We start from the raw sequence: 14,834 nt of genomic DNA on the forward strand, positions 1-14,834 counted from the left end.
GATTCAGACTCAGCTGCTACAGCTTGTATTAGTCTATACTAAAAGTGAAGACAGTTGTTTTTGGTTTATTTGAACAATGGAAAAGAATTGTTTTCTCAAAAAACAGTACACGGGAATACTTTATGTGAAATTTTCTGTTCTCAGCAAATCCAAGGGCTGCTCTAGTGACAAGCAGGTATTACTAGGGAAAAGAGTAATTTTCTTCACACTATACTTCAATATTGAATATTGCCTGAAAAATGCCTTTGTTTTTGTCTAGAGGCATCATTTTCTTAGTTCACATGAATACTGAGCAGGCAGAAAAGGCCTTTCTTCCCTGTTGAAAAGGTAGGAATTCCATTCCACTAAGCTGGCTGTCCAGATCTGCCAGGATCTTTCGAAAAGCTCTGATCCCATCCTTTTCCTAGACCGTTGAAAATGATGAATGAATACATGTCTTCATCACTGTTAGCACTTTTTTCACTAGGACACTAGCAGGATACCTCCTGTCCTTCCAACCCCAGTGCAAGGTAGAGCAGCAAAGCCTGATGACTACAATAGAGACCTCAAGAAGCAGCTCAAGTGGATGCCCTTGTTTGTTTGCTGGGATGTTGACAAGACTGTCCATCAGGAGGACTCGCACAAAATCCCACACTTGTTTCTTGGCAGGGTGTGGCAGAAGTGGGAGAGAGGAGGGATCAAGACAGCCTTTCCCTTCAGCAATGGCTGGACCATCAGGAGTCAAAAGGCCTTCAGCGCCTCCCTGTGGAAGCAGACAGCAATGCATTTTAATTCATCTTTAAACTGATTTTTCCTCCTAGCAACCCAACTCTGATCTGAAGGACTCATGCTGGCTTAGATGCACACACCTTGGGTGGTCCAGAATGGAAAGCAACCATAGCCAAAGCTTTCAAGAAGTCAGGACAGTGCCAAACGGGGTCCTGAGTATAAATGTGATAGATCAAGCACAGAAACTGGATAACGTTCCCTGGATAGGCAATTTCCCAGAAGGCTTCTGCATCTGTAACAGGCTGAACACAGACAAATGTGTATTTAGTCAAGGCACCACTCCTCTTGCTCATATAAGCTCACATTTGCTCCTCTCTAGGTATTCCTAAACAACTAAGTAAATATGACATGGGCATAGAAGTCAGGCAAAGCACAAGCAGCCAACTTCCAGATTGAAGATACACCCAATCACAAAGATGGCATATCCTCACCCTCAAGAATGGAAAAAAAAAAAAAAAAAGGGTAATGCTTTGTGTAGGATCCATATCTGTGCTCAGAAGCTCTTAAACATGAGCCCATCACATCATCTGCTAAGTACATAACCAGACCAATAGCTATGCTGATGTTCTGAAGCATACCGTTATGCTCAGTAGTTCCCTGTGAGCGCAGAGAAAGGTTAGTGGCTACAGGTGAAGACTGCTACTGACATCTGAAATTCTCAGGCACTTTATTCTGCCCTTCACACTGCACTGCCCTTGCAATAAAATGCTTACCTTGTCCACAGTGACTCTAACCATTTCCAGCAGCAAAGCAGCTGCCTCTGGACACAATCCAATTTTGAGGACATTTTCCATAAGGTGGTGCTGTAAGATCCACTGCAACATAGACTCAAGATCTTTCTACAAAAGGAGGAAAGTTATTTCAAGATGAGATGTGAATTATATAAGATATATCAAGAAAAATGCCTGCTCTCCACATCAGAAAAAACACCAAAACATTTTCATCTCCAGCAGCTCCTCCTTTACCTATTAAGTATGGTTCCCCAGGATAGCACTAATGGATTGTCTTCTGAAATACATCCTTGGCACTACTGGGACAAAACTGCCTTATGGCTTTTCAGGACACTGGAGGGAATTACCAAATCCACTGATTCTGAGACTTTAATGAGTCTTAATGTAAGAGCAGACAAGGAAGCAAATCTAAAATATATTCTAAAGTACAGTAAACGGCATTTAAGACCCACATGAACAATTTGAACACAAATTTCTTTAAATCAAAGTTAACTTACTTAATTTTAAAGTACAACAGACTAATTTTAACTACCACAAAAACCAAGTAGGGTCAACTTGCTTGAGAATCCTCCCACAGAAAAGGCCACAAAATGCTAAAGTAGTGAAGCAATAACAGCTTCATGCTTGTCTACTATTTTTTTCATACCTTAACCACTTCAGGTGGTTCAGATGGTGGAGTTGCCAGAAAGAGCTCTGCCACAAGCAAGTAGACCTCAGGGATGTGGACATGATCAGTCAGACATCTTTGCAACACAGAAAAGCCAAAAATCAAGAAGGAGCCATTGTCAGGCACTGAAGGATGAGTTTTTAAATTATCTTTAAAGGAAAAGAAAAATAAAACATTCTGAGGAAGTGTGTAAAAATGAATGCCATATCAGAGAAAGGATTACTGACCCAACTTTTTATCCTCATACACATGTGTCCCAGGCCATGTAGTGCTCTGCTAAGCTGCAATAACAACAGTTTAAAAAACTTCCCTAGATCACAGTTTTTCCCACTATAACTTTTGTTACAAGAGATTCTTCCTGAATCCTTCTTCCTTTCTCTTCCCCTTCTCAGAACCACAGGTCTAGTTAACAAAAAGCAAGCTGAACGTATCTTAAAGAAACAGAAGGTTGAGCTAACATCTCAACACCTCACAAGCTTACCAACTAGCCCTATTTCATACAGGACAAAAAGGGCCATTTTACTGCAACTGCTAATCAAAAATGCTAACTGTCATGCAAGGGAGAAGGATGGCTCTCCACTCTTCAGCACAGAAAAGCTGAAGGACTGGGACAGACTCACCTAGAAAGTAGGATCAGTTCTTGGTCTATTGAGATCAGTAGGAACTCTCCCATCATTTCAGCAATCTCCTGTCACTGAGCTGGATCAAGGGATTGTTTTGGGAACATTAAACCAACACATACCCATTAGAATAGTCACTCCCGCAGAGCTGTTCTCCAGCCAGTGGCCAGCTACTATCCCCTCCTTGAATTTGTTCAGCAGCAAGCGATTGTGGAGGAAGCACAGAAGTAGCTTGATTCCTAGCACAACTGTGCTAGAGTGCAGGTAGCTCTGCGTGAACAACAGAAACCAATCTGGTCCCAGCGCCAAAAATGTCTCTTCTTGCTGCCTAGGACAAACAGGGAAATTAAAACAAATGAAAAGGAGACATGATGGAAGACAGAAAGGAGATTTTATTTAAAAATTATCTCTAAGTGATCTAGAAACTCAGGTTTCTCTAGGAAAAAAAAATAAATCTGATTAAGAGCATACCGCAACACAGAATCATAAAACTTAACACACAATTCAAGGTGCTCAATTCCTACTAAATCCAACCTTATATTACTGTCAGACAAAAAAGTTCATTAACATAAATCTCCTTCTGATAGTGTGTATCAAGAACTGAAGACACATCACAGACTATATTTTTCAACCTATGAAATTAAAAATTCCTGTTTAAATTTTGAAGTCCAGCATATGAAAATGCACAGTTTCAGCACCTAGCACTAAGACCTCCATCTTTCAGTTATACAAGGTAGAGCTATAGTAACTGCATGCTCATGGTTACAATAGATGGGTGCAAGTAATCCCGCTTTAGCTTGAACTGATTTTCAAAGACAGCTGTGATTTCTTCAACCCTTGCAGTGCAGAAGAAACAGCAATATACGAGTTCCTCCTTTGAGACATTTTCTGAAAACATTAATTTTTTTCAAAATGGTATCAGATGTGTGATTTTATCACACATCTGTGTGAATGCCTGATAAATTACTGACAAAAAATAACTCTGAATCCAGTCTGCATTTAATTACTGTTTTGCTGAGACTCAGATATTATCAGTGTGTCCTGATCAAGCACCAGCAAGGAGGAAATCTAGAAGACAGAGACACTTACATATACCTTCCTAAATTGTTCCTACTTACTCAGAGGACAGATGAAGTTTGTCTGAGCGCATTACATCTAACAGCATCTTCAGTAACTGGTTTCGAAGCCAGATTGTCCTTCCAGATGTTTGGCTTAAGGCTACAAATATCAGAAAGTAATAAAGAGTAATGAAGAGACGAAACACATGTTCCATTGCTTTGATGAACAACCTTGTTTGCACTAGATTAGCCCAGTGGAAGTATTTATATCAGTCTTTTGTAGAGTAAAAAAATGCAGACATCAGATTTTAGATGTAAGAATTCCTGCTAACATCAGACCACTGCTGACATTGTCAAAGTCCTCTCTTCAGAGTTAATTGAATCTCATCCAGACTACATGTTGAATAATAATCCACAGGAAGCAATCTCAGTTTAACTAGAGAGGGAAATGTAAATAGGCAATCTGATTTGGAATGCTTAGCTGTGATGTCTATATATATAACTACAGTAATCAGTGCCTCCTTAATACATTGTTTAGAGGTACAATAATCAATATCATCTCAAGTGAAATACCACAATGAAAGAGTCAGCTGCCTGGAAGCTCCCACACACAAAGCTGACATAAATATGCAGATGCTTTAAAAGGTGCAGAGTTCCACATTATTATGTGCTGCAACTGTAAATGTATCAAAGTGTTCACATAAAATCCAGGATGCCAAGTGAAATCTTATTCCTTGTAACAGCCTAGTATCTTCGTTTGGGACAATTTTAATTTAATGGCCTTCATCCCTCTGTATATCTGTGAAATCCAACATTATGTTGTTTCTGGACAATGCAGCCAAAGTACTGTTGGCTTTTTAGCAGAGAGAGGACAAAAGGGGAACTCTCTTAGCAAGAAGAGGATCTTGCAGTAGGTCAAGTCTTTTGAGGAGATATATATACACACAGTGACTGTGACTTCACTGTTCTTCACATCAGGCCTTTGTAGCAACGGAAGTTTTCCCTACAATTTCAGGTCGCCTCAATGCAGCCTGTCCCTTTCCATATTAAGCCATCTGAATTGTCTCTTCCGGCCACTGCAGGCAGAAACACTATAATGCATTTAGGGTTCATCCTGACTTGGGGAAGAAGGGTAGTACTTTACTGATCTATCAGAACACATACACCAATGGTAGCTTCTTACCTTCATTTGGCACCTCAGCCACACCATCCAGGCAAATATGATTTTCATCCACAGAAGAAGGTTTCAAAGTGTAAACAAGGAACAATCCAATCCTTGCAGAGAAAGAGGGAAGCAATTTTGGTCAGCAGAAAGACAAACGTTCATTTAATTACTTTGAGATTACATGCAAATATCAGTACTCATTGACAATGACTGTTAGTAACAACCATTGGAAATTCTAATCACTGTAGAAATAGGGTTGAAATAGGAATGCAAAAGTTCATACACTAGGAAGTAAATAAAAAGGACATGATTCTACAAATGCAAGTAATAGCTATTTTACTATGGAAACATTTTAACCTATTTCTTGATTTTAAAGATCTTCCACCAGGAGAAAAGCAATACTGAGTTTAGCGCTCTCTTCATACAAGACTGAATTGCCTGTGACATTCAGATATCACTGCTGTCACCACTTGGTTTCCAAACGCATAAAGAAGAGCAGAGAAACCTCAGCATATACTCAGGGAGGACTGGCAATCTATTATCACCTGTAGTTTGCTTTAGCACATTACCTAAGGTAGGGTTCTAAGGATGGATAATGTGAAGTACACATTTAGTGAAAGTGCATAACTCCTCCTGCCCACAAGGACATTTCTTAAGCAACAGAACACTTGAACAGTTCACATGCATTAGGTGTGTTCACATGCATTAGGTGTGTCCACATCCATTAGATGTGTCAAAAGTCTGGGACCAGCAGAAACCCCAACACCTTTCAGTGTTGCACGCTGAGAGTGTGCTATAGTCTCTGCTGTCCTGCAGCTGGAAGGATTGGGACTGTCTTTATCCACTTGCTCATCACTCTTGGGCCTGACAACCAATCAAATTACCATGGAATAAAAAAATATGGTCTTTTAAGAAAAATGCTCATTCACACTCCTTACTACATGGCAAATTTGATATACTAAATCCACTACTCACACCTATATGAAAAAATAATAGGTTAACACACGCAACCCCAGGATAAGAACATGCATATATTAACGCGCATTAACTGACTGAAATTCAAGAACAAAAATGATAGTTACTGGGATATAAGCCAAATCAAGAGGATTAGGTACATAATTAACTGTGGCCAAGTTGCAATAGTACAGTGATTGCAATATTTTCAGGGCAGGCCTTAGTGAAACCAAAGTACAGACTTTGACTAGTTCCAGTCATACCAGCAGAATTGTTTGTACCATTATTGCAATGATCATCACCCAAGCCATCTTCACACAAATGTAAGGTTGGACTGAAGTCTGTTTTGAAGGCATGAAAGAGGGTTTCATCAATGGGGATCCTTCAGTTGCCACAGATATGGGGGCTCCTACCAAAGATGAGGTGGAGGAAGTTCTATAGAGTGCTCTCCAGCACTGGCAGAGGTATAGCTTATCCACAAACTGAGAAAGAGCTGTAGGCTTGAAGGTTACCTAAGAACATCCCTCGTGTTAAAGTATCCTTGCAACAGATGGGAGAGAATAGTGCAGGCCACAGTAATCCTGGAGTTACTAATTTCAGGATCATTAAAGAGGAAAATGAGCTTGGGCACCATTTGCACCTGGTAGGCAACTGCAGCATTCTGACATCCATCTCTGTAAAAAAGCACAGGGACTATTAAAAGCTTTTACTGGAAGGAACCAAATTTGCTGGATTTCAGCTAAAAAAATTCTCAGGTTGCTCTGATACCTTGCACCTTTGGCTTCTAATGTTGCTTTGGCAACACTTCAAACACTGTCAGACAAATTGAGTATGTGTCAGCAATGGAGATCTGAAAACTTCTTTGTGTGTTCTCTACTCTTCCCATTTGTCTTCTCCCCTAGAAACTGCTGCACTTCGATGAGTTCAAAGAAAACACCCTTACTCTATTTTCAAGCAATGAGCTGGTGGTAATAAATGCTGTTCCTATAAAACTCAGAAAGAGACACCAGACAGCTCTGCATAAAGCTTTCTGGTACCAAAAAGGAGGAGTCTAGTATCCTGCTCTACTCAGACCCTCTGCCATGCAATCTCTCTTCAGATACAGGTAACTCCAGTACCCATGATTAAAAAAGAATACTGTTTTAAAAAATCTTTCTGGGTTGTGTTTTGGACTTAAACGCACCTTGAACCATTTATTTATTTATTTTTTATTATTATTTCACATTCAGTTCAAGCACTCAGACTTCCCCCACCCAGCAGACATTTGAATTTTCATTGTACAGCAGGGTAACCTGGTGAGCCAGCTTACGAGATAGCTTTTCCCAATCTGGCCCCACAGCCAACTCAGGGGCTAATCAAATCACTAACTCCAGTCTTGAAAGAGCAATAAAGGAATGATTCACTCCCAGAGTTCACTGATTCCAACTAGGACCCCTAATATCCACCTCACAGTTCCAGCTTCAGGTTACAGATGAGCTTTTCCCACGTTTCTGATTCAAACACTAGCTGTATACCTGGAGGACTGCAAGATTTCCACAAGATGTGAAAAAAGAGCAAGGTCAAGATTTTCTGGTGCTTTCATCCAAAGCTGAAAGACAAAGGAAAGCAGAGGTTTTACTGCTGTGCTGAGCTGAGAGGACAGTACCTGTGGCAGTTACAAGTATTTCAGGAAGGAGAACATCATAAACTCCCAGTCAGCAATGATAACCTGCAGGCACTGGGAAATCCCTACCAGTGTGAGGAGTTGCTGCTCCTGAGTTAGCCCTGAGGAGGAGACCCTCAGGGTCTGCAGGAACACTCCAGAAACTGCACTGGAGGACAGTGGGGAGCCATGGTGACAGATGACTGTGAGCCACAGCATGGAAAATCACCATGCACCACCCCATCCCAAATACTGGATCCAGGAGGTGACATGAACAAACGAAACCTTATACTATAGAGTCATTAGAAAAAAAAAGACCAAACCTACAAAGTAATGTCAACAGATTTACCTCAAAGTTGCAGAGAACATACTGGAATGCACTATAATTCTTTATGACTGAAGACTCAAGGCCAAACTCAGCTGTGCCCACTAGGGAGAAAATTAACTGCAAAATCCTGTTGTTTAATAGCTGTGTCTTCATCTTCAATAGATAGGCCAGCAACTGAAAATTAACCAACCCAAAACCCAACAAAAAAAAAACAACTTAAGTACCTGCTGAGTATAAATTTGTATTTATAATCTAACATATTACACTGTTTTTTAATTCAAGACAAATGTACATAAACATCACGAAGAAAGTGAAGATTTCAGTTCAGGCATGAAATTTCACGTAGCAAATGAAAGGGTAAGTTTTTGAAGGAGTTTGACAGCTCTCTAGCGTTGAACAGGAGCAAAATACATGCCATATTTTTCTAAATGGAATTTACAAAAAGCAAAATGCAAGTATAATTGTAAATAACCACAGTAGGTTTTCTACACTATTCTTCATGGGTACGTTCTTAGTTGCTTGCAAATGGTGTTAGTTCGAAACATATATGAACATCGACCTGTTCAAATGAGACATCTGTGTGAAACCTTGCCAGTTTCTCAACTGAGTCTATCTTTGATTATTCAATGAATTCCTGATGCAGTGAGAAAAGAAATGTTCAGAAAGCCACTACCTTTTTATAGTTTAAGAGGAGCAGAATTCATTTGAAAATAAATAAAGACATTTTTGTTAATCGACTGTTCAAAAAAAAAAAAAGTTCAGACAACCAAACAAAGAGCATCCATTACAATATGATTATCAGTCACATGGAAAGAACACTATATACTATAATGTTGAAAGGAACAGCTTGTACACAATCTACAGACAGGCACTCACCTACAAGAAAGGGTTGGACAAGCAGTATCTAAGTATTATAAATATATTCATATGAATCAGGATCAATTTATGAACAGTTCACAAACTGGGAAAATGGAAAGCTTGTAATAAATTATTTATGAAGCCATACTGTTAAGAGTTGCATTTGGAACTGTCTCCGTTAAAGAGTCTTCTCTGTTCCACAAGACTACTTAGTCTACATAGCATAAAGTAATGATACTGAACTGAAACTTCACACGTGAGTCTTAACTCATGCAATATTATGTATATACTGCTTAGATACACCGAAGCTCTTCAGTTTGCACAGCTTTCCAGTTTGAAAGATAAATTTCGGAAAGACCTAATCAATAAAATCCAGATAGCACTTATTTGTATCAGAACAATTCCTAACACACAATGAAGACTGAACAATAGGAATTCATTGTCAGCCCTACACTGGGCAGTCTTGTAAAGAGGAATCTTAGGCTGGACGAACCAAGAGGAGAGAACAGATCTACCTGAGAAGTGGTCTTTTGTGGGAGGGTCTGATAAAAGGTTAAAGGTGCACAGCTCTCAAATCTGTGGCTTATTTAGTTTATTAAATTATGTCTGACCAGGAGACACCTGTCCCCACCTTCCCATCAGCAGATAAACTGTTATAGAGGCTACCAGAGACTGTAAGCACAGGATTCAGAGCCCTATCCTATATCCCCCTCTCAAAGATCTTCTAACTTACTTTACTTAACTTACTAACCTAATTTATGGTTAAGTTCCAACCGTAAGTGCCAAGAGCCAGGATATGTTTGGTTTATTACCATCAATAGGTTTTGAGATAAGTTCTCCAAGAGAAAGACTATAACCAGAATGAACGAACAAAAGAGTATCTACCTGGTAACCATGCATGTGCCTCATCAATTTTTCACTCATTGGGCTACTGTTCAGGATGGAGCTCAGGACTTTGACAGCTGCATACATGGTGTGGTCATCACAGGCCATAGCAATGACACCCAGAAGAATGGCAGGGCCTCCAATAAAGTTCAGGCTAGTAGCTGCTGGAGAGGACTGGAACACTCTTACTCCTAGGAAATCACAGTGTTAATCTACCAGGAAGTTACATGGACTAAATTTGTTATTGGACAGAGAAAGGCCAAACTCTTAAGAAATATGAAACATTAAAGAATAGTGCACTTACCATATTGGCCCACAGCAATTGACCCAATAGTCCGCAAGGAACCTGAGAGGTGTCCAGCAATATTCTTAGCTAGGAATATTAGAGTTGAACTGTCCCGAGAGTTAATCCCAATCTAAAACAGATAAAAGACATCTTAAAAGACACCCCTCGTACTTCTAGGAACAAGAAAAGTTACAAGCACACAGTCTAATACTTTAGTTTATTTTATTACTTTTAGACTATGAAACATTTTATTTTTCCTTCAAAGTTGATTGTTAGGACTAGCATTCACCCACCTAATATTTCCTACAATCCCATTACTTTGACATGTCAGTAGGCCTAGAATTGGCAGGAGTGCTTGTATAGCATGTCAAAGATCATTTCAAGACTTTGTGAAATCACAGACTGGAACGAATTATCATTAATCCTGAAAACTGTGGCTTCTGTTGCTGTTTTAAGAAAGGCTTTTAACATTGTGCTCCCAGTATCCAGTCTATTCCTCTCCACAGATGTGTAGAATGGAGTTGAAGAATGGGAAGAGAAGCTTGGGTGGGGGAGGGATCACTGAAGGTGCACAACTAAGACAAAGTCACAGAAGTTGCTCTAGAAACAAGAAAAAATGTGCTTAAGACAACTGAGGGAAATTTGTGACCTCTTTGGCAATCAGTCGGCCATCCACTTCATTGTAGAAGCTCTTTATATCTTGGACTGTAGTAAGAGATGAGCACATGGCATTGATCCCAAAAGAAATCTTCTCTTCTGCCACCAGAGAAGTCGGATTATGATTGCTGTACTGGTCCTCACCTAAAACAAAGAGACTGTAAGCCTCTGGAGGCACTTTGCATCCTCAGCACGTGAGACAGAAGAAGGAGATGAAAAATAACTGAAGTTAACCAAGGTTTAGATAGTAATTTGATTTTGATTTAACTATAACAAGAAAAAAACCTTCACCCTTTGCAACACAATCCATGGCATCTTGCCAGCATAAGCACCAATATGAGATATGCTTTACTTGTCTCCTCTGGTCACTGCTTTGTATAGATCCTGCAACCTCTCTCAGTATCTCAGAAAGCTTAGTAGAGTCCAGAATAAACCTTCTCTGTCCACACAATATAAACAAACTTTCTGGACAAAGAAAACATTACTGAGGCCTTCCATTTTACTGTGAGCTTTCTCAGGAGTAGCAGGAGCAACGATTCATGTAGAAAAAAAAGGACAGAAGCAAAAGTCAGAGCTGCCAACTCAGAACACATGGGAAGCTTCTGAAAATTACCAGGTTCAGCGGCTTAACGGTTATATGAAATTCCCAAATACTTTTCCTTCAATAATTTTCTGTTTCTGCTTGCACTTGGAAAAACTATGTGTACCTTAAAACAAAGTTTGTATTTTTGACAATTTTATAGACTGGGAAAGCAGTTGATTCATGAAACTGTTTAATAATGCTTGTGACACAGCCCTATAGGCAAAAAGAATTAGCTTATTTCCTTCATGAAGATTAACTAGAAATAAATGTGCAAAAACTGTGTCACCTATTTCCCTTCCAGTAGATCATAGATTATGGCTAAGCCTTTGCACAGCTGCTGCTGCTTGGTGAGATACTGGTGAAATGGGACACAACACCGCTGAATCAATTCAAACTGCTGTTCGCAACAAGGTCTTAAATCCATTTCAAGGAATGAACCATAATATCTGGGTGTTCAGGCTGACTTTTTTTTTTTTTAATGTAAAATTTTCTATTAGAAAAGCTTCTTTGGGTGTTTTGATAGATCAGGGAAATATTAGGTACCATATTCCCCCTCTGCTCCTGTATCCTGCACGCCCCAAAAAGAAGAGTTGGGGTGGAGAGAGAGGTAAAATTTCACAGTTATGAGATTACATCTTGCATAGCACCCTGTGATGTCCCTGCATCAGGGCACTGCTGGAATCAGACATCCACAGTCCATGACTAGTACTGAAGTTCAGCTAGGAAGGCCACCATGCAGAGAACAAACATCCCAGACATCATAGACACAACACTTCAAAAATTTAAACTTTCTGACTTCTGTTGGTGGTAATATTATTTTAGGGCTTTATTCTGATATCATTTCTCTTTCAACAACTTCTTCCCAAGCTTGACTTGGAGATTTTATTTGGTTTTTTTTGTCTATGTAGACAGCACTCTCTTTGCTTGAGGCTGGAGCATCAGCAGGTGAGATTATTTTGCTGTTTTCAAACAGGAGATGACCATCCCATTTCGTCCCAAGCTCTAGTACAGAGGTGACTGCACTACTTGTTGAACAAGTCCAGAGAAGGGCCACAAGGATGATCAGGGGACTGGAGCACCTCCCATATGAAGACGGGCTGAGGAAGTTGGGGCTGTTCAGCCTGGAGAAGAGAAGGCTGTGTGGAGACCTCATAGCAGCCTTCCAGTATCTGAAGGGGGCCTATGAGGATGCTGGGGAGGGACTCTTCATTAGAGACTTAGGACAAGGGGTAATGGGTTAAAACTTAAACAGGGGAAGTTTAGATTGGATATAAGGAGGAAATTCTTTCCTGTAAGGGTGGTGAGGCACTGGAATGGGCTGCCCAGGGAGGATGTGAATGCTCCATCCCTGGCAGTGCTCAAGACCAGGTTGGACGAGGCCTTGGGTGACATGGTTTAGTGTGAGGTGTCCCTGCCCATGGCAGGGGGTTTGGAACTAGGTAATCTTAAGGTCCTTTCCAACCCTAATTATTCTATGATTCTATGAAATGTTTTGTCTGCCTGTTTAATAATTAAAGCTCACAGCATACTTTAGTTAAAAAGCCTCTTCATTAAATGGAACATAATTTATTCCCCTACCCTTCTTTCCTCTGCACTCTCTCCTACTCTGCAGACATCTGCAATTACAGGCAATGCTTCTTTTTCTGATGCGTTTTTTCTGTAGCACCATAAATGCAGAACATCTCAGTTAAAGTTGCTGTTCTGACATTTGTCCAACAGAAATTGCAGTCTTACATCTCCTGAAGGACATTATCCCTCTTTATTCTCCATCTCTCTCTGCTGCTTGATTTCTGCTTTCTTCTTCTTCCCCATTTACAGTATGTTACAAGATCCTTATGATATCTTACTACAGTCTTATACACCACTCAATAACACAGAGTCCCAGGGTTTTAGAGCAAGTTTTAGGCACAGCTGGAATACTAATGGCAGATTATAAGAATAAAAAGAGCACTGCCTGACAAACAAATACTGGTGGATGAGAATTACCACATACCTTGAAGCTGTACAGCTTGGAAATTGCTACAGTATTGTGGGCCAAGCTTATTAATCACCTCCATGGTTTCCACAGAGATGGCTTCTTCAAACAAGTATGTAGGGCCAAGGCGCCAGGTCAAGGAGGACTTCTGTTTCCAAATTCGGGGGGTAGCTATGTACCCATAGACATCAATAAAGGAAGAGGGTTCCATGGAAATACAGCTACCTGGTAAGGGCTGGAGATACTGCATCTGCAACAGAGGAAGAATTCACTTAGGGGACTCAATACATTTGGGGTACCTTAAGGTCTTTTTCCTGGAAGCTACTGCCTGCCGCCTCTTTCCTCAGTGAAGTCTCAGACAGCTGTGCAACACAATTATCAACTACTGTTTAGAAACTGGACTTTCAGAAGTATCACAAATGTAAGTATTTTGGAACATTCAAGCCTACTTTTTGTTCAAAAAGCCTAGTCAAAATCATTTCAGATGTTGGCAAAGAAAACCATATCTTGATCCCAGGCCTATTTTTCCTGTTTTAAACTTCATAACGCAGACAGCCAAGTTACAGATTGCACCCTGCACTGGGCTTCCAGGGAATGAACAGTTTTTGAAGAGTGTAGAATGTTCCAGTGCATCAATTAGCTTCAGTGAAAGCAACACAGTTTAGGAATTTGGACCATTGACTTTTTTTATCAAAATAAGGCTTCAGCCTCCTAAATTGAATCTATAATTTTATTTAAATATGGACAGCTCTAATAGGAAGTAGTTTTAATATTTTGGTATAGAGAAACTATATTGTACTTCAGAGCTTAGCCCTGCCTTTAATAATTTGCTGTTAGGATGACAGACTTAGCATTTACTGATCTCTGACTGCTGAAATGGAGAAGACAGGGCTGGTCAATATTAGGAGGCAGGACTTGATACTTAATTGAACAAATATTAGGCTTGAAGCAATGCAGTAAACTACCCAAATATAGCTTTCAAAATTGTTAACAGCCTTTGCACAATTCTAATTTCTTACATAATCTTTTCTTTACCGTACACATCAAGATGAAAGCTTGCATCATATCTGAGACCCCAGCACTGGGACAATCTTTTATTTACTAAGACTTGTTTTATTTATTATGAGCTGTTTCATTGTATGTTAAACACATTTGCTGTGAATTCTTTAATCAATTGCAATGTTTAGGCCTAGTTTTATTGATGACTTTCACAGTCTCATTTGAAGGAAGGCAAATTAAATTAAATTTTCATTCTTGAAAAGGATATAGGTCCCAAAAGGTGTTTAGATGACAGACCATTTTTCTCAAGTATGGGAAAGAGAATATTCGGAATTAAACAGGTTGCTTTTACAAGGGAAGTATAAAACACACAAGTGGGCTTTGCATGTACTGAGATTGATTTGAAATATGGGAAAAAGGAAGAAGGTTACAAGTTTTAATTAATGAAAGGATTCTATTCAAAAACAAAACAGAAAACCATACTACACTAACCAGAGCTACAATACACAACATTCAAAATCCAAACATTAGATCTCAGAAATAATATCAGGTTAACTTCAAAATGAGGAGCATGATAATAATTATAATATAAACCAGGGTTTTTCTCAGTTATCCTGTAGATTATTAACCCTTCAGGTGCATTCAGATTGTTTTCTTA

General features: G+C 39.6%; 1 protein-coding gene across 2 annotated transcripts in view; it reads right to left on the minus strand.

Moving 5' to 3' along the window:
* Positions 1 to 14,834, minus strand: part of WDFY4 (WDFY family member 4) — a 142,686-nt gene that overhangs the window by 79,587 nt on the left and 48,265 nt on the right. Inside the window, exons 20-33 of one of the 2 annotated variants that reach the window (XM_057401045.1) lie at positions 13,196 to 13,427; positions 10,612 to 10,763; positions 9,981 to 10,092; positions 9,677 to 9,867; positions 7,955 to 8,107; positions 7,478 to 7,551; positions 6,476 to 6,637; positions 5,028 to 5,119; positions 3,905 to 4,004; positions 2,909 to 3,114; positions 2,146 to 2,315; positions 1,482 to 1,607; positions 849 to 1,010; positions 545 to 742 (exon numbers count right to left, since the gene is read on the minus strand). In XM_057401045.1, the coding sequence (XP_057257028.1) occupies positions 545 to 742; positions 849 to 1,010; positions 1,482 to 1,607; positions 2,146 to 2,315; positions 2,909 to 3,114; positions 3,905 to 4,004; positions 5,028 to 5,119; positions 6,476 to 6,637; positions 7,478 to 7,551; positions 7,955 to 8,107; positions 9,677 to 9,867; positions 9,981 to 10,092; positions 10,612 to 10,763; positions 13,196 to 13,427 (2,130 nt within the window). Of the gene's footprint in view, positions 1 to 544; positions 743 to 848; positions 1,011 to 1,481; positions 1,608 to 2,145; positions 2,316 to 2,908; positions 3,115 to 3,900; positions 4,005 to 5,027; positions 5,120 to 6,475; positions 6,638 to 7,477; positions 7,552 to 7,954; positions 8,108 to 9,676; positions 9,868 to 9,980; positions 10,093 to 10,611; positions 10,764 to 13,195; positions 13,428 to 14,834 lie in introns of those variants that run through there. The other variant, XM_057401044.1, reaches the window with a different exon arrangement.

The sequence above is a fragment of the Pezoporus wallicus genome, unplaced genomic scaffold, assembly GCF_028554395.1.
Source record: "Pezoporus wallicus isolate ANWC-B61680 ecotype Strahan unplaced genomic scaffold, APGP_CSIRO_Pwel_v1 contig_5524, whole genome shotgun sequence".
Classification (NCBI taxonomy): domain Eukaryota; kingdom Metazoa; phylum Chordata; class Aves; order Psittaciformes; family Psittacidae; genus Pezoporus; species Pezoporus wallicus.